At 39.8% G+C, this 24,081-nt stretch overlaps 1 protein-coding gene across 1 annotated transcript in view; it reads left to right on the top strand.

The window, feature by feature from the left end:
* LOC309410526 (BOS complex subunit NOMO1) overlaps positions 1–23,860 on the top strand; it is a gene marked incomplete at its 5' end in the record, with an annotated part of 28,180 nt that extends 4,320 nt beyond the window's left edge. Inside the window, 24 exons of the mRNA XM_082006939.1 lie at positions 303–440; positions 1,222–1,311; positions 1,905–2,010; positions 2,431–2,581; positions 3,855–4,032; positions 4,798–4,939; positions 6,108–6,239; positions 7,021–7,157; positions 7,428–7,515; positions 8,414–8,477; positions 9,590–9,685; positions 12,681–12,890; positions 13,188–13,270; positions 14,263–14,422; positions 14,545–14,671; positions 15,317–15,430; positions 16,103–16,230; positions 16,812–16,953; positions 17,778–17,861; positions 19,337–19,447; positions 21,349–21,450; positions 21,669–21,788; positions 22,746–22,838; positions 23,597–23,860. Coding sequence (XP_081863065.1) covers positions 303–440; positions 1,222–1,311; positions 1,905–2,010; positions 2,431–2,581; positions 3,855–4,032; positions 4,798–4,939; positions 6,108–6,239; positions 7,021–7,157; positions 7,428–7,515; positions 8,414–8,477; positions 9,590–9,685; positions 12,681–12,890; positions 13,188–13,270; positions 14,263–14,422; positions 14,545–14,671; positions 15,317–15,430; positions 16,103–16,230; positions 16,812–16,953; positions 17,778–17,861; positions 19,337–19,447; positions 21,349–21,450; positions 21,669–21,788; positions 22,746–22,838; positions 23,597–23,728 — 2,928 coding nt within the window. The 3' untranslated portion in view covers positions 23,729–23,860. The remainder of the gene's footprint in view (positions 1–302; positions 441–1,221; positions 1,312–1,904; positions 2,011–2,430; positions 2,582–3,854; positions 4,033–4,797; positions 4,940–6,107; positions 6,240–7,020; positions 7,158–7,427; positions 7,516–8,413; positions 8,478–9,589; positions 9,686–12,680; positions 12,891–13,187; positions 13,271–14,262; positions 14,423–14,544; positions 14,672–15,316; positions 15,431–16,102; positions 16,231–16,811; positions 16,954–17,777; positions 17,862–19,336; positions 19,448–21,348; positions 21,451–21,668; positions 21,789–22,745; positions 22,839–23,596) is intronic.
* Positions 23,861–24,081: the final 221 nt, after the last annotated feature.

The following is a 24,081-nucleotide window of genomic DNA, read 5'->3' as shown; positions in this document are numbered from 1 at the left end:
CTGTTAATCCTGTCCACAGAGCTGAAGTCAGTTAATGTTAAGACATGCAGTGCAGTTCTGGGGTGCGGGGGGATTTTGAATTTCCCAGTTTTCTGTGTTACATAAAGTTAATTATTGGTGTTTTTTTCCCCTCTTTTACCTACACATGAATTGTAAGCCATGCTGTCAAACTTTGCCTCTAAAATGATTTTGTACTTCCCATCCTTCATTCACAGTGTAGTATTTTGAACCCTCTTACATCCCCCCTGAAATTTTCTTTGTTCTCCCATGGGAAAAAAGTTGTATTGCATTTATTGCCACAGGATGTTGTGGGCTGTAATATTTCTTCTGTGGATGGATTCCAGTCAAGAGATGAGTCTCTATCCTATTTGTGCAACGTTGTATCAAAAGAAGATGGATCTTTCAGCTTTCTTTCTCTGCCAAGTGGGAAATACACTGTGGTAAGCAGCTAGAAAGTTCATTGCTTGTTTATCCATTGGATTGTTAACTATCATTTTCTAAACTAGATCATGCGTAATTTTTAGCTGTTAAAACAGAAATAGTTGAAATATTTTGAATTGGATGAAATAACTGGAATAGGAATCTCCAACGTAAAGTATATGACAGAGAAGTAAGTTGCTGTGCCAGAGCTCTGTGGTGTGGTTTCTGAGGAAGGACTTATTTGCAAATAAGGCTCTGATTTACCTGAATACACTGGCCAGTCACAGAACCACACTTACAGGCTGCTGGGAGACCGAAAGTTTCAGTTGACTGCAGCTACCTCATGTCCTTGAAGTTCTCTGTTTTCTTTTTTGCCCATTCTGTTTGTTATGTCCAGGTAGTATGGGAGCATGGTTGTCTGTGCAATGCCTAGGATGATTGTTCTGCATTCTTAGCCTGCGTGATCTAGAAGTGGGATTCAAACTTCTTTCATTCCTTTAACCCTTCTAGTGATCATATAGTCTCCCATCTGTAAGTTCTTGCACATCCAACTACCTTTGCTGTATTCTGAGTAGTTACTTTTCTGTCTCTTTGGATAATCTTATATGGTTTCCCTGACAGTCTTGAAATACTGCCTTTGTTTGTGTCTCCATCCCTCTGAGTTATTTTTTCCAGGAAGTTTGCAGCCCATTTGACCCCTCATAGAGTTGTCTGATGGTGATAAGGACATGAAAAATGGTAAAGGAAAACAATTCTGTCATCACAGCTTCTTAGGAGTCAAAATGATGTGTCTTCTTTCAGATACCATTCTACAGGGGAGAGAGAATTACCTTTGATGTTGCTCCATCTAGACTGGACTTCCTTGTAGAGCACGACAGTTTACAAATTGAGGTAACGCTAATATTTTTGTGCCATTTGTTCCTGTAAAAGTATAAATGATTTTTGCAGAAAGCAGGCGTATTACGGAAAGACTTCCTTGTAAGAAGTTTGAAGACATTTGTTACACATACTGTCTTGCACAGCAGGTAGAAGACAATATCTGGCATTGATTTCCCTTTTACTACGAAGAAACAAAGTAGGGAGAAGCGGTCTACTGTGTTCACCTTCGTGTGCGTATTGCAAACAGGCAATAATCTTTTAGGTTGCTTAAATTTACTCATTCAGATTGTCAAATCTCTGGTGAAGAGCCTGTAAGTTTGCACAGTTTGCAGAGTGGCTTGTGTAATGACATTATTATCTGTGACTTGGGCCTTCTGAACTGCACTGATGCAGATAAATTGAGAATCTGTTCCTGTACTTAGGGGAACAGTACGCCTGGAGATTGATACGTACTTTCATTGTGATTATCCTGGTAAATTTTTTCCCCTAAAGCTGGAAATAAATTTCCTTTATATGTATGTGTGGAAAACAGTGAGTGTTGATTGCTATAGGTGTGTGTCTCTTTTTCTGAGTAAAGATTAATGTTAACTTTTTTCCTATTACAGCCTGTTTTCCATGTGATGGGTTTCTCTGTCACAGGCAGGGTGTTGAATGGTCCTGAAGGAGAAGGAGTTGCTGATGCCACTGTGACTCTGAACAATCAGATTAAAGGTGTGCAGTGGTCTTGGTCTTTGTTGCTCCAGGGAAGCCTGTATTAAGTCTAAGTACAGGATTAGTGTATGAGATGGAATTAAGCCTTCAGGATAATACGCTACTTCTGTTGCAATTTATTTGAAATATTTTAAACTGGTTTTCATTCGGTTGATTAATTTTGCATTTTCTGTCTTAGATGAAAGTATTAGGTGTTCATTTGTAGAAAATTTCTTATGTTTTCTTTCAACCACCTGCCAAATTGTGCTTTGAAATACAGGAATGAAGGTTGGTCTAGTAAGAAAGCATAATCCTGCTGCTTTGTTGTGCAACATAAATTAAAAATAGCCTAAAGCAGTGCATGCCCTCTAGCTCTTCTGGTACAGAAGGATAGACAGTCAAGACATGCTGTTTTTTGACTCATCTCTTTATTTGTTACAGTAAAAACAAAAGCTGATGGCTCTTTCCGCCTTGAGAACATAACAACAGGTACATACACAATTCATGCCAGGAAAGAGCATCTCTTCTTTGATACTATTACAGTGAAGATTGCACCAAATACACCTCAGCTAGCAAACATCATTGCAACAGGGTAAGTGTGGTGTCATGATGAAAATGTAATTTGGTATGTGGACAAGGTCTTGAAAATGGATGGTCCTTTCCCATGTCATGCACAGACTTGGGTACTGTTGTCAGGAGCTAAATACGGCTTGAGAGATTCAAGATAAATAGGACAGCACGAGTGCAGGGTAATGTTTTGTCCATAGTATTTTGCTCAATACTTGTTAAGGCTTAGAGCACCCTCTTAATAACCTCTCCCTTGCAAATGAAGATGTTAAGATGTGAGTATACTGAGCGATTACAGAACTGTACGTGAACCAAGAAAGGAACAGAGAGGCTTTCTGCCGCTGATGCAACACTTTAGATACCCTCCTTCTGTGCAGGAGTGGAGTTACATAACAACTACTCCAGTGTTGTACCAAACCTCTACATTTTTTTACTCATCACTCTCAAGGTCATATATATTGCCTTTTTCTTGTTTGTGATTCTTTGACTGCTGGGCATAAGCCTGTATAATGGTAACAGGATTATTCTGGGAGTGTAAGGCAGTGGTGGGAAATACAGTGTGAGCTGAGGAAGATGAAAGGGGCATGGTTCTCTGTCCAGGAGCTTCTTCTGGAGGACAAAATAGTGGCAACCTTCCGGAGAAATGAAAGCAAGGAATTTACTGGGGCAAATGGCAACTAGCTCATGCAGACATAGCCAGCTAACTAGAAAAAAACCCTGTGTGCTGTTAAATGATCAATTACAGTTTTTTCAGTCACTAAATATGTTGTGATGTTGAAGGTGAAAAGTAAAACTTCACAGCTTCTAATTTGTTGTCATGTCTGTGTTTTCACAAACATAGGTGTACTAGGGTTGTGTTAAAGTGAATTACCTATCGTATTTGAGGTCTTTGACATAAAACGTTTCAAACCATTTAAAACCTGAGGGATGGCAATCCTAAGTCAATTGCCTGCCTAGCCAAAAAAAAAAAAAAAAAAAGAAAAGAAAAAAGGCTTGAAGTGATTGGGTTGGTGGGGGGAAGAGTGGAGCAAGTTGCTTGCAAATAAAAAAATAACATAACCATGACTTCATCGTAAAAGAAAAGATCCTGTTAATTGTATGTGAGTTTGCACTTGCTCCACTATATTCGCTTATAGTATCTGTTTGATATGAACACTTCTTCAGGAGAAGTCTACTCCAATTCAAGTGGTAGTACCTCAACATAGTGAGGTTTACTTTTTAAGGAAGTTTTAAAACAAGTATTTATGAGCTTTGTCAAATTGAGATATTGATTGTGATGGCTGGCTTTTATTTAACAGATTCAGTGTATGTGGCCGGATCTCAGTAACTCGTTTCCCTGACACAGTCAAACAGATTAGTAAATACAAGGTAACCATGATGCCTCAAGACAAGGACAAAGCATCAGTGGTTACAACAGAAACTGACCCTCATGGGGCATTTTGTTTTAAGGCCAAATCGGGTACATACAATGTTCAGGTAAGAATGAGCTTCCATTTCTTCATTGTAGAACTGTCATAAGGTTTTAGAAGATTTTAAACATTTAATTTCTAAAATCTGAGAAGTTGTATTTAGATTTTCCTGGTCCTTTTCTCCTGTTTGCACTGTTTAAACAACAACAGTTCCCCCTTCCCCCATCCCCCCCAAATAAGCTGAGATTCCCATGTTCCTTGTCCTTTAAACTTGTTAATAGATCAGGCCATTGAGGTTGAAAGTTCTCATTTCTCTCTCCTCTTAGTTGTGATGTCCCTTAGATCACTTCTTATTTTAATGTATTATCCTGTGAGTGAGACATGTAATGTGTACCTTTCTTAGGTGTCTAAATGGTTCCTGAGATTATAGGTCACAGCAGAACCTGTAGCACAGCCACCATGAATTTTGCATTGTGGGAGATCATGCAGACTTGAAGATGAGGAAGTGCATGGTTGTAAGGCCTCTGATTGTCCTTATAGATAATGAAATAGCCTAATGTGGAAGCAGCAGTACATCCTGAAGTGAAATTTGCACAGACTTTTGAAACTGATCTGTTTGGAGGATTTTTAGCTCAGTTTTATTGCAGTTCTTTGGAGGATTTTTAATACAGAATTTTGAAAAGCATATTTGGGAGGCTGGATTTGCTTTGCCTGAGATTTACAGTACATTTCCATTTTCTAGTTACTGATAAATGGATTGAACTAAGTAGAGTGGATGTATTTGGACCGATATTTAAAAGCTGGTGATGTTTTGATGTCATATACTCTACAGGTGATTATTCCAGAGGCTGAGACCAGAGCAGGATTGGCTTTGAAACCCAAAATGTTCCCTGTTACTGTTACAGACCGACCAGTAATGGATGTGACCTTCTCTCAGTTTTTGGCATCCATCTCGGGGAAAATCTCTTGTTTAGGTAAGTGAATTTTGAAAGTGAAGTGGAAATGGGAACAGAGAACTTCAGCACTGTGTGTGTGACTGAGTACGGTTTAGATCAAGACACTTGCTGTGGTTAGTCCCATCAGCAGATAAGTAAATTAATTTCCAGCACATGGGTAAAGTGGCTCTTTTTTTGGGAGACCTTACAGCCTAATAAGATACCTTAATAAAGTTTGGAGTAAAGTTATGTACCTATTTTTAATACCTGGTAGGAGTAAGCAAGTATTCCTTCCTCAGTAAGGAATTCTGACCTGTTTGCCTTCCTCAGAAGATGGATAAGTTCTGGAAGGAGATGCTCCTGGCTGACACTAGGGATACTGTACATCAATCAGAGAAGTACTGGAGGCAAAAAAGACATGGCGAGGTGGGGGGGAAAAAAGTGTGTGTAAAAACCTGTAGGATAGACGCTAAGACTATTAGGAAGCTTGCAATCTCTGTTCTCTTTCATAAACTTTTTGTCTTTATTTTAGTCTAAGGACCTCTCTCCTGCTGTTTTCCTTGATTACCCACTGATTTCAGCAGATGGTGATTGGGGCTTGATTTTTGTCATTTTTACCTCTTCTTTGTTGTCTCTGAATCCCCTCTGTACTTGGTGTTCTGTCTCCCAGGTGTTTTCTGGGCCCTGTAGTCTCTGCAGAGCAAGATGGACCCAGGGATTTAATGTTGACCCCTGGTTGTTACTTGCCATTAGATAAAGGAATATGATGAACAGTCTCAAACTTCCTGAAGAATGAAAAAAAGGACTGGTAATCATGTGCTTAAGAAATAAGAGCGAGAGTTTTAATTGGAAATCGCATAGAATCATAGAATCATGAAGGTTGGAAAAGACCTTTAAGATCATTAAGTCCAACCATCAACCCAACACCACCATGCCCACTAAACCATGTCCCCAAGTGCCACGTCTACATGTTTTTTGAACACTTGCGGTGATGGTGACTCGACCACCTCCCTGGGCAGCCTGTTCCAATGCTTGACCACTCTCTCAGTAAAAAAATTTTTCCTAATATATAGTCTAAATGTTCTCTACTGGAAGAGAGTAATCATTTTAATCTTAGTACACATGAAGCTTGCTTGGAGTGGGGGTTTGGGAGGCAAAGCTGGCAAGCCAGAATGCAGTCTCATTTTCTTTTGTCTTTTCTGCGCAGATGCTTGTGGTGATCTCATGGTGATACTACAGTCTGTGAGCCGCCAGGGTGAAAAACGCAACCTGCAGCTCTCTGGAAACATGGACTCAGTGGTCTTCACATTTGAAAATGTGCTACCTGGCAAATACAAAGGTAGGATTATGGGGAACTGCTTGAAGTGTTACCTTAGTAGCTAAATTTGTGACTTAATCTGTATACTTCTGTTATTGTGGATACCGTTTACAGTATGCCCAACATGGAGTTATTTCTGAAACTTGAGAGAATCTGGAAAAATACTATATAACACTGCATCAAGTTTTCTTAATCTTCTATGTTTAACCCGTTTGCTAGCTGACAGGTAGCTGCTCCCCTAAGTTTTAGGGTCTATGTAGCTGGAGTGAGGAAAAAGGGCTTTATCATCACCTGACTTGTCCCAAGCCTAAGAACAGGGGCAGATCCTAGTTCTTCTGCTTCCCGAGTACCTGTCCTAAGAGCAATATGTGTTTTGGCCAGCCTGCCTTGGCCTACTATGAAAATAAATTGTTTTCCAGGGAAAGGTGTAAGGAGTATATACTGATTGCTCTTTTTATACTGAAGTTAGAACACTTTTCCACCAGATGAAATTGGAGTTAGATTCTGATGACCTCTAGGCTTCTTTCACTACCACAGTGGTAGTGCACATTGCAGAACTTTCCAAGGTGACCAGACTTCATTATTCCTTTTTATAATAGCTGTTCTGTTAAGAGATGTGCTGGATTCCTGGTGATGCTGCAGTGCCGTGAACCAGGTCTGTTACTACAGTCATTGTTGTGTATCTGGCTTTGAAGGTTATTGTCAGGGAAGTTAGAGTGATACAAGCTTTTTATACCACAAAACCTGCCCTTATTCACACAGTTGTACATTACTAAAATGCTTTGTGTGGTGTGTATTCTAGTAAGCATTGTACATGAAGACTGGTGCTGGAAGAATAAGTCTCTGGAGTTGGAAGTCATGGAGGAAGATGTTTCGGGAATAGAATTCAGGCAGACTGGATATATGCTGAGGTGTTCTCTTTCTCATGCAATTACACTGGTACGTAGGTAACAAACGTCCTTGTATTTTTTTAATGAACTTGTGTAGGTAGGTTGGATTATGTTTGGAGTCAAGACTTTTTCATGTCTTCCGGGAGTCATATAGCACAGCAACAGAGAGTGCTTTGAGATTTGTCTCTTAAGATTTGGTAGAACGGTCTTCTGTTGTTAGCTGTTGTAAAAGAGAAGTGTTGATGTATCTTTAGGCAAATACTATTTTCATTTTGTTGTTTGGTAGGTACTAATCGTGAATTGTGTTGTGGCTTCACAGGAATTTTATCAGGATGGAAATGGGCCAGAGAACGTTGGTGTTTATAACCTGTCCAAAGGAGTTAATAGATTCTGTCTTTCAAAGCCAGGTAACAGCTCTAAAATGTTAGTTTAAAAAACAAAAAACAACCAGTCAGCTAATACTGCTGGGAATTTAAAAAAAAACCAAAACCACAAAACCAAACTGTTATGGTTTCTGATGTTTCTGAGAGGCATTGTTTCATTTACATCTGTATATAAATGCTCTGTTCTAAGTTTTTTAAATTCTCCTACTATTTAGTCCTTCACATAAATATAGATTCCAGAAGTAAAATAAGTTGTGGTTTTTTGACTCTCTGAAGGGCTTTGATCTTTGATGAATGAAGAGCATATTAAAATGATCTTGTTCATATGGGACAAATAGAAGTTTCATTTCAATACAGGATTCTTGAGGGATAACTGTTAAAAGTACCACAGGGTTATCTGTAACAGCAAAAAAGAATGTTTTAAAACCAGATTTTTTTTTTTCCTCCTTTTAAGGCCTTAGAACAAATTCTCTGTTATGGCCCCTTAGCAAAACAGTTAACCAATATGTTTGGTTTTGATTCACTTTTCAGCTTTGAACATTTCATCCTTAGAGCCAGTGGTCTCATTCACAACACAATACTACAGTGGTTCTATAATCAGTCAAAGGATATCACCTATGGGACCATAATAGGTTACTTCCGAGGTTGTTTGGTTGTTTGCATTTGTAATTATGTTTATCTGTAGTGATGCCTAATTGTGTTTTGTATTAGTGTATGTTAGAAACGCTACACAGCTTCCAATAGTGATCTATGACTGAACAGAGGTGAACTAATTTACAAGTGTCTATATGAAAGGCAATAGAGATATAGTAAAATTTTGTAATTGTTTCTATACCTCAGGTCTCATGTGATCTTGAGAACTCAGCCAGCACAGTAAGCTTGAATTTTTTCAGCGGATCATTCTTTGACTTCATGTTTACAGGTGTATATGAAGTTACCCCACGTTCCTGCCACCAATTTGAACATGAGTATTACACTTATGACACGTAAGAGCAAAATCTGGTTTTGATCCTATGCCTATCAGTATGCTTTCATAAAGCTTCCTTCTTCTGCAGCTGCTTTCTTTCAGCAATTCAGGAGGTGTTGCTATGACTGTCTCTAACCAATAGAGGGAGGCTTTAGCATATCGGACATGTTCTCTTGCCCTTTCTAGTCTTAAAAAAAAAATCAACTAATGATATAAAGATTATTTTGCTACTTTAATGGATATTTTTGTCAGCCTTGTGTCTGTTTAATTTTGGTTTTGCCTTGTAACAAAGCAGAGCTATTTCAGTAGAAACTGTTGATCCTTTGTGAGAGCTGAAATGCAAAAGATAGGATAGTAAGTTTACTAGGAGGCATATATCACTGTTGTACGTCCCTAGTGCCATGACTTTGTGGTCATTTGATTCTGCTCACCCCAGTTTTTGTAAGCTGAATAAATATTCACCCTAATCACAAGTAAGCAGTGCTGATCTTCGTAAGGCAGCCATGTTTTATTGGTTGATTTGTAGGTTATGGTCTGGCAATGTGCTTAATGGCTCTTTGCTTCCAAAAACAGGATTTCTGCTCCCAGACTACTTCTAATTCATTAACATGTCAGAAAACGAATTCAACACTAGAATCTGATTTTTTTCTGCTGTGTTAGTGAATTGAAAGTACTTCAAAGAGAGGTGGGCTAAACATGAGAGCTGGCACAAAGTGAGTGAATGGATAGAAGCAGAAACCATCTTTTGGCAGCAAAGCACCATTAGACCTGGGGGAATCTTGGTGAACTATGTCTAATATGACAAACTTTGGAGTGCCCTTCTGCTGTGTGTAAGGGATCGTACATATGAAATCAATCAAATCAGCTTTAGCTTGAGAGGAAGCAGGAGGCAGAAAGGAGGGAATTGCTTTGACCAATGTCATGCAGTGATTTGGGGTTCAGAGCTGGAAAACGCTCCCTTTCCAATATCTGGTCATCTCAGCACTACAGCTTTGCTGTGGAACTTGTATACTGTCTTTTGTAAAACACTTCAAACTTAGGGATGGGAGCACAAACTCTGCTAAATAAGATTTGGTTGTTTTCTTTAGGAGGGGGACCTTGAATTCATCTCTCTGTTACTTTGATTTACAGGTCTTCTCCTAGTATACTGACACTCACTGCAGTTCGACACCATGTCCTTGGCACGATTGTAACAGATAAACTGATGGATGTGACTGTTACCATTAAGTAAGAACAAAGAAATTTTTGGGCTATAAAAAGGGGAAGGAAAAGACATCTCTCTCAAAGTTTTACTCTGGGTTTAATACTGCAGTGGCTGCTTTCTAAGGGGATGACATCCAACTCTAGGCTGCAAGAGGTTTTTGTGCTAAGCTGTGCTTTGAGTTCTTTGTAGATGGATAAATAATTCCCATCCCTCATTTTGAACATTGTCACTTAATTTCAATCTAGTCCCTTTCTACTTGTGTGTCATGGTGAAAAGGAATGATTTTCTGAGGTTTTATATACTTTAATGAACTGAAATTTCAGAATTCAGAGGGTATTGTTTTAGCTTAGGTCTGAGCTCTTTAGCACTGGCATCTATTTTTTCCCCTTTTTGTTTCCTCAGAATGAGAATCTGCTTTAGAGCATTGTTACTGGTGTGAAGAGGGTTATAAAAGGAAAACTATGCAGAGTGATTACACACTGATGTGCCAATTTACGTTTAGCTGAACAGAGAGCTCACTAGGGAGCACTGATTTGTGAACAGCTTTAATTGTATGAGGTGCCAGATCTGCCTGGATGTGTCTGATAATGATGCGTGCTTTATTAATGCTCTGCTGATGTCTGCTTGTTCTAGACTATGGGTTCTCAAACTTTCTGAGTGCAGAAAACATCTTTTCAGAGAACAAATTACCTGCAGAGCGTTGCCTCGAGTTCCCTGAGCTTAATGAACCTGTAACTGCAAGTACTGGGCAACTACAGCAGCTGGAAAAGAAACATTGAGATAGCAGAGAGACATTAGGATTTTAAAAAGAACTTAGTGAGGAGGTGAATATTATACTGACCTTCTAGGCTGGTTGGATTTTTTGAGGCTATTGGCAAGTGCTTTGAAGGCAGCTCGATTGCCACAGACTGTCTCTGTTCAAGCCTGCCTGAAGCTCTTCAGCCAAAGTCCAATTTGTGAAATGCCATCAACGTAAAAACAGCAGCTCTGGATTTAAAAGCAATACAGCTGTTTTTAAAAGTCTATGCTTGTATAGGTGGATATGTATATGTCCACCAGATCCGTGGTGCTGACCTGTTAAGTTCCAGTTAATAATAAAAAACACCCCAACCCAACCAAAAAGAAAGCTGTTTCTTAACAATTTTTGGTGATGGCTTCTTATGTTTGAAAAATGAGACTGTAGTAATTTATTATTAATATCATGAGACTGTGTGCATGTCTGTACAGGTTTTTAGTAAGTTTTAAGACAAAAAAAATTTTTTTGATATTTTTATAGTGTCTTTGGACTGCAGAGAAAGAATTCAAAGCCTTGATGAAACTTGGTGTGATAGAGCAGTAGTATCTGTTTTTCTTAAAAAAGACAAAATAGAATGTAGGTGGAGACTGAAGCAGGAGACTGAACTATCCTGATAATCTAACGTGGCTGTAGGAAAAGTAATCGTGATCATTTCCATTCACTCCTCATAGAGAATTATGCAATGTTCTGCAACAGTTTTTCAGACTATTGTAGAAGAGACAGAAGATGAGATACAAAGGATGGTTGGATGCTACAAGAAATTGCTAGGAAAGAGAGGATGTAAGATCAGCGAAAGTGAAACGTGATGCATTGGTCTGAGCTGATTTAAAGGACTTGTTTAAACTTACCTAGCAATCTGTTCAGTGGACAGTGACAAGATAGCTGAATAGTTCAAATGTGTAGGGCATATAGGTTAGAACTCAGAGCTTTACCTGGAAATTGCCAGCTATTGGAAGTATTTATTTGTGGTAGAAGTTTATTTTCTCCTTGTATACTCTACTCTTGAGAGGTAGGTTCTGAGGGAAAGTTCCTAGTACTGAAACAAAAGTGAACTTACTGGTCTTTGAGTTATACAAAGTAAACAAATCCTTTCTGTACGGAGCTTGTTCTCAGGTTTGGAATTCCGGTCTTTCTCTTTTAGTTTAGGGCTTTGTTAAAGGTACTCATACAAACTGGTCGTTTGGCTTAAGAATTTACCACTCCTACTGGCTTGTCAGTGCTCCTGTGGGAGGTGGTTGCCCCTGAAGCAGAGCTGGTGTCTGGTACTTGGTGCAAAATCAGGACTCTGTGCTTACCAAAACCTAAGCTAAGCTAAGATGCTGGACTCTGCAAAGTGGTTGAGATGCAGACATGTGACACGGCCTGTGCAATGGGATGCTGAGGCATGGCAGAAGGAGGAGGCAACAGAGCCATAGCTTCTTGAATGGTTGTCCCATGATGGGCAGTATTTGAGAGAGTTGCAAGTAGGCCAATTCCTGCTAGGCCAGGTAGATTACCTGTAGTGCCTGTGAATGAGCTTTTCTGATTGATAGTAGCTGTGTTCAGTTTTGGGCCCCTCACTACAAGAAGGATGTTGAGGTGCTGGAGCGTGTCCAGAGAAGGGCAACGACGCTGGTGAGGGGGCTGGAGCACAAGTCTTATGAGGAGCGGCTGAGGGAACTGGGGTTGTTTAGTCTGGGAAGAGGAGGCTGAGAGGAGACCTTATCGCTCTCTACAACTACCTGAAAGGGGGTTGTGGTGACGAGGGTGTTGGTCTCTTCTCCCAAGTAACTAGTGATAGGACAAGAGGAAATGGCCTCAAGTTGCGCCAGGGCCGGTTTAGATTGGATATTAGGAAAAATTTCTTCACTGAGGAGGTGGTCAGGCATTGGAACAGGCTGCCCAGGGAGGTGGTGGCGTCGCCATCTCTGGAAGTGTTTGAAAAACATGTGGATGTGGCACTTCAGGACATGGTTTAGGGGACATGGTGGCGCTGGATTAATGGTTGGACTTGATGATCTTGAAGGTCCTTTCCAACCTTAGTGATTCTGTGATTCTGTGATTGATGTTGAGGTTAAAATTTTTAGTTATGCTTGGAATAAATAGCAGAATTTAAAAGGAATGGATTAAAAAAAATCCTGGGACTTGTCTGCTGTGGTATAAAGGCAGTAATTAACAGATACAACAAGCTGTTATCCCTTCGTGTGAAGGGAGGTGATTTTGTTTCTCTTCATTGTTTTCAGGTCATCCATTGACAGTGAACCCGCCTTAGTTTTAGGGCCCCTGAAGTCTGTACAGGAGTTACGGAGGGAGCAGCAGCTGGCAGAAATTGAGACCCGCCGACAGGAGAGAGAAAAAAAGGGTCAAGAGGAGGAAGGAACAAAGCCACCAGTGCAAGAAATGGTGGAGGAACTCCAAGGACCATTCCTGTATGAATTTTCATACTGGGCAAGGTAATACCAAGCTCCAATTGACCAGGTGTATTCTTTGTACTATTGTCTGGTGTTTCCACTAAACAGAATAGTGATATATTCCATGTAGAACAGAGCTGCTGTATGGGTACCTGTGCCTGTTCTTGTTGACTGTCAGCTAAATGGAAACTAGTACCACATAGTATGAATTTTGCTTAGGTATTGTTGATACTTTTTCCTTGGAGTATTTAGACGGGTTCTTGGATCAATAGACAGTACGCTGCTCTATGTGAGAGCTGCTAATTCCATTTTCTTCTAATTGTATCTTGTGTTTTATAGGTCTGGAGAGAAAATTACTGTGACACCATCATCAAAAGAGCTGCTTTTCTACCCGCCTTATGTGGAAACAGTTGTTAGTGGAGGTAAGTATAAATAAAATCTAGCTTGAAAGGAGTAGATTTTTGAGGCAGAAATGTTTCCTTCTAGATGAACGTATGAATAGGTCTTCAAAAGTAGTGTTAGGAAAGTTTCAACAGCAGCTGTTTCTTTGGGCCAATTTCACTCTGGAATTTGGAAGCATGGGTATTTGGTTGAGGGTGCAAGTACAGTTTTTATCAGCAGAACATGCTTCCAAGTGCTAAAAGACCACCTGGCACAAGAGGAAGGACTAGATTTCTGGATATTACACCAGACTCTCAGAATTGTTCATATTACTCTCATCTAGAAATACAGTTGTGTGAAAAAAATGATGTTTGTATTCTGAATTTCTTGCCAAATTCAAGTTTCTGTTAAGTTTTGTTTGTAGTATGTGATAATATGTAATATGTAAATATTCACAAAACAGTAAACTTCAAAGTTGTCAGGGTTATCATCATTCAGTTGGTGCTACTTGTTAAGTCAGTGTCCATCTTGCCCTCAGGTTCCTAAGTGAACATACTTCATTGGAAATAACTAGAAAATATTAGGTACACCTTTTTATGTGCCTTTTTGTTGTGGACATTCTAAATACATTGGAGGGGAGAGGGAATAAAATTTTACTTACGTCTGTATGTTTACTTTATATTAAACATGACATATGCTGACCTGAATTTGATCTCAAAAACTTTTGTCAAAGCTCTATGTAATATCAGCTAGAAAGGAATATTGTTAGAATCATCTCCTTGTGGCTGCAGTATATGTAACTTCATGAATCCTCAAAGCACTTAGCCAATTCAGAATGTTTGTTTTGGAGATGTGCTTATAGCTTTGGAACTTAAGATGTGTTGAGAGGCCATAGAATTGGTTGATCTCTTATTCTAAGGTAAGAGAACATCAACTGGTCACTTTAGAAGTAGTTAAACTCTTGCTGTAAGACAGAATGGTGAATGTATTTTGACTTTCTTGTTTGTCTTAAATCCCCTTTGCAATGACCAAGAGAGTTGTCCTGGAAAGCTGATAGAGATTCATGGAAAAGCAGGTTTATTTCTGGAAGGGCGAATTCATCCTGAATTGGAAGGCGTTGAGATTGTCATTAGTGAAAAGGGAGCAACTTCCCCGCTCATCACAGTTTTCACTGATGACAAAGGTGCTTACAGGTAATAAACAGATTTGTTTTGACCTTTTGGATTCTTTAATTGAAGTGCAATGGTGACTTGGCAATGTGTGTGTGATACACAAGTGCTTTTTTTTAAAATTAGTTCTCTCCTTTTATTTGAAGTGTTGGGCCACTCCACAGTGACTTGGAATATACAGTTACTGCTCAGAAAGAAGGGTTTGTTTTGACTGCAGTAGAAGGAACAGTTGGGGACTTCAAAGCTTTTGCTCTTGCTGGGGTTACGTTTGAGGTAATGTTCTAAACACTTTGGGTTCTGAATGAGTGTGTGTGCAGTTAGAGCTACACAGGGAAAAAAGTTAACCCAGGTGTCCCAGCCAAACAAAAATGGGTGTGGGATTTGGGGATAATTTTGTCATGGGGAAACAAATCTCAGTGGATGAGCTTAATTGTAGACCATGACTTGCCATGCAGAAGATGTTTTGCAAGGTTTATAGAGTGGAAAGTTAGAGCCTGCAGTGCAAAAAACCTGTCTTTATTTGCTTTTGTAGAGTGGGACCACCTTCTCTTAATGAGTTTTATCCCTCAAGGGGATTTTTTTTTTTTGTGTACAGTCTGGTCCAACTAGTGCTTGGTTCTAGTCTTTAGGATACTTTGTTCTGGCCCCCAGCATGTCCTAGCAAGTGATAGAGAATGACTGTTCTGGTGGCACGTGCTATGTGCAGCTGTGACTGCCCAGATGTTGAGAGCACAAGCTTCTGTAGCCCTGCAGTCTCACAGGAGGGCATACACTGCAGATGTTGCTAGTTTTCTTCTGCTTACAGGTGAGTGCTCACAGCCAGCGCATCTCTGCACTCTGTAAGGGGCTTCTGAATTGAACTCTTTTTCGGAAAGCAACCCTAGCTTACACTTAAAACTATTGCTTTTTCAAAAATAGATCAAATCAGAGGATGACCAGGCTCTTGCCGGAGTTCTCTTGTCTCTCAGTGGAGGGGTGTTTCGATCCAACCTCCTTACACAGGATAACGGCATGCTGACTTTTTCCAATCTGGTAAGTTGAAATTGATTCTTCTGAATGTGTCTGCATGTGTGATGCTGTTACATTGCCCTCCAAAATAGGGATGATGTTGGCTCCCTTCAGTGGCAGGGGGATGTATGGTCTCCTTTGAAATCATAACAATGAGAAATGTAGGTCCCTCAGAGTGGAGAGCACTTACAATCTTAGCACATGAAAGATGTGAAATCTAACCTAGCAAGAGATTTCTCCCCAACAGGTAGTAGGTGATGTTGATTGATCTCAGTTACTAGTTTGCAGTCTGTAAACATGAAACAAGCCAATTTTTTGATGAACATTTGAGAGTCTTTAGAGAAAAGAAATCTAATGAGATTACTGATCTGTACATGTGTGTAGACATGCCTGAATAGCTTCCTTGCAGACATCTCTCTCTCCTGGTCACTTTGCTGTCCTTGAGGTCTTGCGGTAAGGTTTTAGGGACATAGTTTCCTTTCCCTCTTCAGGCTTTATCACCTGGTGGAGTTCCACTGGTTTATTGTCCAATATTGCTCCCTGTTTTTGAGTGCTCACATTTTGCGCCCAGTTTAACCTGCAGTTGAGACAGAGAACTTTAGCTCTTTAGGGAGCTCTTGAAGAAACATAATTGTTGGGAGTTGGTGAATTTTTGTGTTACTATCAGTAAACGGCTTGTTTCATGCTTCTTTGCAGAGCCCAGGGCAGTATTATTTTAAACCCATGATGAAAGAGTTTCGCTTTGAGCCATCATCACAAATGATTGAAGTGCAGGAAGGACAGAATCTTAAAATTCGGATAACTGGTTACAGGACAGCTTACAGGTCAGTAGAGCTGAAATGCTGTGCAAAATGCTACATACTGTATCAGGATACATTATGCAAAATGTGTGTTCTGAAGGTTTGGAGGATACTTTTGAAGGCACGATTTAACTCTGTTATGCTGTGTATAAGTACTTTTTTTAGCCTTTTCTTATGCATGTGCATATATAGCTACACCTAGATGGCAGGACTGTAAGGAGAAATGTTGCTATGAAAGCACTGTGTCAGTGGCACTGGAAGTGGCTTGTGCTATGTCCAGTGGCACAGGAGAGGACTGTTCTGGGGATGGTAGGCCAATTCAGGTATCTGACTTCAAGATCCTTCCTTTCCTTGCCCTCAGGGGTAAGTGCTGCTGTTCATGGACATCAGGGAATTTGGATTCCTAAAGTTGTGCACTGAACTGCAGCTAATTCTAATGCTTTAAACAGCTTTACGTACACATTATATATTCCCCTTTTCTTCTCCACGCTATGCTAAATATATTTAGTACTTTTTCCATCAGCTGTAACAATAAAACGTCTTTAAAATGTGCATTAAAACAGCATCTGCACATCTGTAGCAATTGGTTCTCTTTATACTTCTAGCTGTTATGGCACAGTTTCTTCTTTAAATGGAGAGCCGGAGCAGGGAGTCTCAGTAGAAGCTGTGGGGCAGAAGGATTGTAGCATCTATGGAGAAGACACGATAACTGATGAAGAGGGCAAATTCAGGCTACGTGGCCTCCTGGTAAGGATTAGAACATTCTCTGTCATTTACTTTTGCGTTAGCATGATAATGGAATAACATGTGTTTTATTAATTAGCTACTGACTTCTGTTTTCCCATCACATTTGCTAGCTCAGATTCCCTTGAGTCTCAGTGTTACACTGTCATGTAGTGAACATTCATTCTAGTGAAGGGAGAAAATACTTTTAGTATAAGTCTGCGGAACTTGCTGCCAGCATACTGTCATGGCCTGCCACAAACACTGAACAGCTCCTGTGACATGTCGTGAGCCCCTGGTTGATGTACTGGCTGTATCTAACAGGTGTTCAGGTGTTCTTAGGTAAAAGAATTTGAGGAAGCATTTAGTTTCTCTTGTGAAAATACTGTGACAACATATTTTTAGCAGGATATAGGGTGTTTGTATGATGATGATTGTACAGCACGTATGTGAGTTAAGTTGTTCTGCAGGAAACGTGGAAGGTGAATTTCTGGGACCACTGTGTATGGAGTAAGCAATGATGCTGTAGAAAGCAGTATTTGATCAGGTTTTAATCCTGTTTAATGTATTTTCTTTCTAGCTAAAACCCTTCACAGCAGATGAATTCTTTTAATACTGTAACGTAATAAACTAGTGAAAGTTCTGTGATAGGCCTTTTGTATTTGCTGGCAGTAAACACCCCTAATGGTGTTACTGAACTAAATTTGCTATTTGGGATAAGGAAGACTTTAACTGGATAGAGTTAGATCTGTTTGGGTGGTGTATCTTAAATGGAATCTCTTACTGTCTTCTAAAATTGAAGTATGTATTATTCAGTGTTGGGATTTATCACTGAATGTTGCTTTTAGCCTGGTTGTGTGTATCATGTCCAACTCAAAGCTGAAGGCAATGATCACATTGAAAGAGCTTTACCACAACATCGTGCAATTGAGGTAATTTTTTCTTTTTTTTGTAGTACCACTTAAATATGAAATGCATCTGTGTAGGCATTATGTCTGTTCTGTCAGCAGCAATGTAGTTGAATGCGTTCTGTTTATGTTCTGTTTAGACAAGTGGCTTTCAGCAAGTTAGCTCCCTCAATACAGGCCCCATATGTGTGTGTCACCACCATAGCTTAAAATTGAAATAAAATAAAGTCCAAACAGTAAACAAGTGAAGAGGTACATCAAGAAATGAGAGAATAAATGTATAGAACACCTTTCAGCATTTCTTTATGAGATGGAACAAAGCATAGCGACTTGAGGATGTCATAAATTGTCATATTATGCTATCTTCGTATTTAGTTATTGATAGATAAGGTATATTTTGTTTTGCTTTATTTGGTCCAAATCCTGCAGTCTTGGTGTAGATGAAATTGTCATTCAGGCTAGCAAATCTTTATAAAATGTAATAATAACTTTGAACTGAACACTGATGAAATCTTGTTAAATATTCCTCCATCCTTACAGATTCAGATTAGTTGCTTCGCATTTATCTCTTGACATCCAGCAAAGGTTAATTAGCCTTCGTTAGTTGTCCAGAACTTTTCAGTGGGGAACTGGTCATTATCTGAGCTGAGACACGTGCCTGACAAGGGTGCCCTCCTTTGCAGCAGAACAGAAGGGCAGAAACCTTTCAAGTCCTTAGTCTCTTCTTGCTGAGAGTGCTTGCTGGCTGGAAAGGGGAAGAGAGTGCAACCCAAACTCCAGAAAATCAGATGAAGGTTATGTACTGCAAGTGGTAGCTGTATGCAGTAGCTTGTACTAATAGCATCCTGGCTAGCCTGCCATTTTCTCCAGGAGAGAGCATTTGAAAGACACCTGCAGGAAAATTGTACAGCGTCAGTGGTGCCAGACTGTTGATAGGGCACCCGGCCTAACTGGAACCTGTCTGTTACTGTAGTTATTATTTGAGTAAATGTCTTTCCTTACTCTGGTCGGAGTTCAGATTTAGAAACACAAATGTTCTGTATTTCAAACAATTTCAAAGAATATAAAGTTACATATTTTTTAAGTAGATTATATTATGATATGAGCATATTCCTCATTAACCAACTGCATAATCATCCTAGCATAGCAGTATGCATCGCTCAGCACAGATGCAAAATACTGAGATCAATGCTCAGACATCAGGCAGTCCTGTGTGTATAACTCAGCCTCTTCCAAAATAATGCCTGCTTTTGATACTTCTTCCATTGGTAGTTTAACTTAATGCCATCAGCCTTGTGCTGATAGTGCACAAGTCTGTAATTGTGAGCTGTGGTCTATGGAGTAAAGGTACTTGCAATTGGAAAGCCTTCAAGTTTCCATGTGGTTAGTATAGAATAAAATTCACTTGTTTAAAATTATGATCAATATTTGTGTTGTGCTAACTGTCCTCTGTTAACTGTTCCTCTGTTGGTAAAAACATGACATTGTTTATGTTGCAGGTTGGGAACAGTGACATTGATGATGTTAATATTATAGCATTCCGGCAAATTAATCAGTTTGATTTAAGTGGAAATGTAATTACATCTTCCGAATATCTCTCCACATTATGTGTAAGTTCAAGCCTTTCATCTTTGTCAAGTGTATTTGCCATTGCTTTCCCCTTTTTTTTTTTTTTGTGCAGGGTCACTGGAAATTGTTCAGTAGCCAGCGTACACATTTAATTCAAATGATGACTAATGCTTTAATGAAGGTGAATTTGAATTCCAGATAGAATTAAGATTCCAGTGTTCCTCACTGCTTTGCTTTAGTGTTTCCTTTTTTCATGGGAGTATGTTTACGAAATGCTTTCTTAGGTTGGCTTGTACATTTCTGGGTCTGCTTCCCTGATTAGGGGTGCCCTGTCCATAGGGAGAGCATGGCACTAGGGGTGAAATGAGTCCTCTGTATCAGAGAACTGCATTAATACCTGGAATTTTTGACATGCATGTCTGCTAGCAAGAAGATACCATGTGAATGCAATGATACCATAGGACACATGAATTTAAAAGTACAGTTATAAGAGAGAGTATAAGACAAATAGCAAAGCTGAAATTTTCAAAATTCAAAAGACTGCATTGTGATTTGAAAAAAACTTGCTAAACACCTGTGATCCTTTTGGCTTAGGGTGCAAATGCTGGAAGTATCTGCGAGAGGTGTTAATGTGGTGGGAGTTACAGTACCTTTCTCAGGTTTAAAAGCTTCTTGAAACGTTACCTATAAATATAAATGCAGTGCCTGGATTTCTTTCAGACTAGTCTGTTATGCATCTCACCTGCCAGGATCTCATTGCTAAGTTGTTGGGTTTTTTTGGGAGACATCCAAAGGATCCAACACTCAGAGCAGGAAGGGAAAATGTATCACCTTACTGAAGAGCAGCTGAGCAAGCGTCCTGTCTTTCTGGAGAAATTTAAGCCCTTGCAGTTCAGCCTAAGCAAACAGGAATTGATGTAAAAATCTAATTGTATGGAAGTTATCCAAGCCTGTACCTGTTTCGTATGAGGTTGGGTCTTGCATTGCACGTAACGTGCGTGTGCTGTTGATGGGTGCATATCCATCACACTTGCTTTCAAGGCAGAAAGTTTTGTCTTTGTATCAAATCGTAGCACATCTTTCAGACACAAGCGAGCAGTTTTGTGACCTCAGTCTGGTCGCTTCTGGTTGCATGGGCTGGATGAAACGACCGGAAATGCTCTGGTGAGCTGTGGTTGGAGCTGCAACCATGGTAGCACTTGGCAGAATCAATGAGAATTTAGTTGGGCAGTGTCTGCAAGGAGAGCCAAGTCTTGGCAAATATCTGATCCAGTGATTTACAAAAAATGATACCGATGCTAGGAGGCTGCTTCAGAGGGGTCCACAAACAGCATCAGTTTGCTTACTGTGTCCTCTGGAGGAGGTGCAGTGGCTGATAAATGTTTGTGTGTACAGGCAGCCGCATGTAAGGAGGTGCAGCTGCCCCTTCCAGCTTTATTTGATTATGATACAACCCTCTTTTAATTATGCTGGCTTCTGAGCAAACTGTATTTGCTGAGGACTTCAGGCCTGTTCTGTAGCTTGAGGGTGTCTAGCTTCTTAAATAAGTGTAGAGAAATTGAAATCAAGCAAAATGAGCCTATTGGAGAAATAGAAACAACACCCAGCTGCAAATTCCTGTGAAACTGCTGGGATTATTTAAAAGATTTACTCAGTTCTGGTTGATGCATAGCACAGACTACTTCTAATACACTAGATATGTGAAAATGTTAGATATCAGTTGTGCCTAAATTATTCCAAGTTCTGTAAAAAGACTGTTTCTGTGACTTTTCACATCCCAGATTAGAAAAATTCCAGGTGTTTTTACTTAACAACTTTCTGTTTATAAAACGCATGATGAATTTTGAAGTGCTTTTATTCCTTAAGATGTGGGATGTCTGAAATACTTGTTGTGGTGAAGGCTCAGAAATACCTGGTTTGTGCTTTCTTCTTGCCCTCACAGGTGAAGCTCTACAAAAGTGAAAATCTTGACAACCCAATTCATACAGTCAACTTAGGCCTATCCCTATTTTTCCATTTCCCACCGTTGCTCCGAGATGGAGAGGTAAGAATATTGCTGAATAATTAGCTTAGATCACTTAAATTTTTTTCCCTAAGGACACTGAAGTGTTATTCCTGGTGTGCCTGCAGTGCTGTATTCATGCTGGAGCGACCAGTGTCTCAGAAGATTGGAAGCTTGTGAAACTGACTTTTGCCTTTAAATCTGATTTTTGTCTCAGACTGCTACTGATGCTGTAGGCTAAGTGTATTTTTCACCCACAGAATTACGTGGTGCTTCTGGATTCTACATTGTCTAAATCACAGTATGACTACACCCTGCCTCAAGTTTCGTTCACTGCTATTGGATATCATAAACACATTACGCTGATCTTCAGTCCCACTGTAAGTACAAAATACATAAATGTTCAAGTGCTCACCTTGAGAGCAATGTCTGGTAGTATAGCCTGCGTGTATTTTGTGGTCTTGGCCAAAGTTTCTATTAAGTAAATATAAAGACGTTTATTGAGAGGCATTAAAGTGACAATGAATTTGGATTTCGCCACATTTAAGGCATCAAGCAGGGGTGTAATAACCTGGTGTGTTACAGGAGGCAGGTAAGGAGTTCAGGATGAAGTTGTAGCCATGACACTAACTGAAAGGTTGCAGTAATGGGGCTGAGGAAGAAAGATAGAATTGTTGTCAGAATTCCTTTACAGATTTCTGTGTGTATGAAATAAGTATCACTAGGCCAAAAAGAGAGCTTTAGTTACTGGAGCTGAGGTACAGGCTAAAGCAGAGGGGTTGTCAAACTAACATTAGGGGAAAACTCCCTTGAGAGAGAGAAGTGTCTTTTTGCACTTCTGAACAGTGCAGTCAATTTATTGAAGTGCTCGTGCTGTAATATTTTAATTATCTATTTCTTTTCTGCATCACTGCATGTTCAGATGCCAGTGAAACATGAGGGAAACATGAAATGGCAGTTATAAATGAAGGATGTGCCTGAAAGATTTTGTGCTAATATGGTTGCTGTAGTTTCATCATTGGGATCATAGAGGTTTGGGCAGCATGTGACAGGTAAATTAAAGCACACCAGTTTGACTGTAAAGTGGAGACTGACCATTAGTGAATTAACTTTAAAAAACAGCAAATCCCAGGAAGAAGGTAACAAGTGAATGAATTTGATCAAGGGGACTGCGTTGAAGTTGATGGTAAAGTAAATCTTTGAGGAGCACTGAGAAGGAATTACGTGGGAAGGGCTGGATGTACCACATGATTCTCTTGCTGACATTGCTTAAAGCTGAGGGGTTTCATAGTCAAAACGACTGTTTAAAAAAAATCCATGGTCCCCACTGTTTTCAGAGAAAGCTGCCTGAACAAGATATCGCCCAAGGATCTTACATTGCGTTACCACTGACGCTGCTTCTGTTGTTGGCTGGTTACAACCACGATAAGGTAGATCATGGGTTTTTTTTGTCTTAACCAAATATTATTGTCCTTTCGATGAATGCTTTGTACTGTGCTGAGTGAGGGTTTGTTGAGGTGGTTATCCAGAGAGTGATGCAGTCAGCAGTCACCTTATGTGACACATTTTAAGAAAAGCCACAATGTAGCCAAGCTTTTTGACTATTATCCTCCTTTTAAAAAACTTGAGGTGAAGGTGAGTTCCTGTGCCGCTTCTGAATTTTGTCTTCTCATTTGATGGCTCTGGGAAAAAAAACCTGTACAACTTCCTCTGTCTTTCCTAACAAGCCATGCTTTTCTAGTCTTCTCTGATATGACTGGATTTGTTGTTTTGCTGGTAAGAGAAGATAAATTTGTCTGTGCAGGTTGATTTCCTCTCAAACATGGGTAAGACAGCACTGAACATGGGATTCTCCAGGATTTTCTACAATGTCACTGAAAGTGCCTCCACTGATAATAGCGGTCATTTTCTAGACTTGAGACTCAAACTGCTGTTCTTGGATAAATGACTGCAGGGAAAAAAGTTAACTGACAATCATTTTAGTTTTTGATTATCAGAAATTCCCCGGAGTTTGGCCTGATTCGTTCCCAAGATTTGCTGCCATTTTCTGATATTTTTGTAGATGTGCCATTTACGCAATAGATTCTGTTTGTTGTGAGATGAACGGGTCTAAAGAACGTTGCCATTCAGACCTTACATACTGCTGTAACCACAAGCTGCTTCCCTTTTTTTTTTTTTTTCTCCCCAGCTCATTCCCTTGTTGCTACAGCTGACAACTCGACTGCAAGGAGTACGTGCTCTTGGACAGACAGGTTCTGACACAGGTGGTTCAGAGGATGCAAAGAGGCAAACGAAAAAACAGAAGACAAGACGGACGTGAGAGGAAAGGAATGATTGCATGAAGTGGCGCTCCATCAAACTGGAGCCTGAGGAAGCAAAGCCACTAAGATACATTTTTGTTGAATTTGCTGACTTTACATTTTCATTGTTGCTACATGAGTGCCGTTTGTCACACTAGCTCCGTTTTGGTTGTAAATTTTCTATGGAGTCTATAGATTTCCTGGTTGTAAAGTAATGAAATGAATGCCTCTGTTGTCACTGTGAGTGCATCTCCTATACTTGAAGATGATTAATGATTTCCGCCCCCCCCCCCCCACCCCTTCAGTGGAGCAGGTCATGCTGTCTTCATTAATGATTTGTAAAAGCAGTGGTAATAGACTGCTTGACTTCAGT

Source organism: Phaethon aethereus (genome assembly GCF_964289735.1).
Source record: "Phaethon aethereus genome assembly, chromosome: 15".
Classification (NCBI taxonomy): Eukaryota; Metazoa; Chordata; class Aves; order Phaethontiformes; family Phaethontidae; genus Phaethon; species Phaethon aethereus.
The sequence above is the reverse complement of the archived record's forward strand: the minus strand, read 5'-3'. Positions and strand labels throughout refer to the sequence as shown.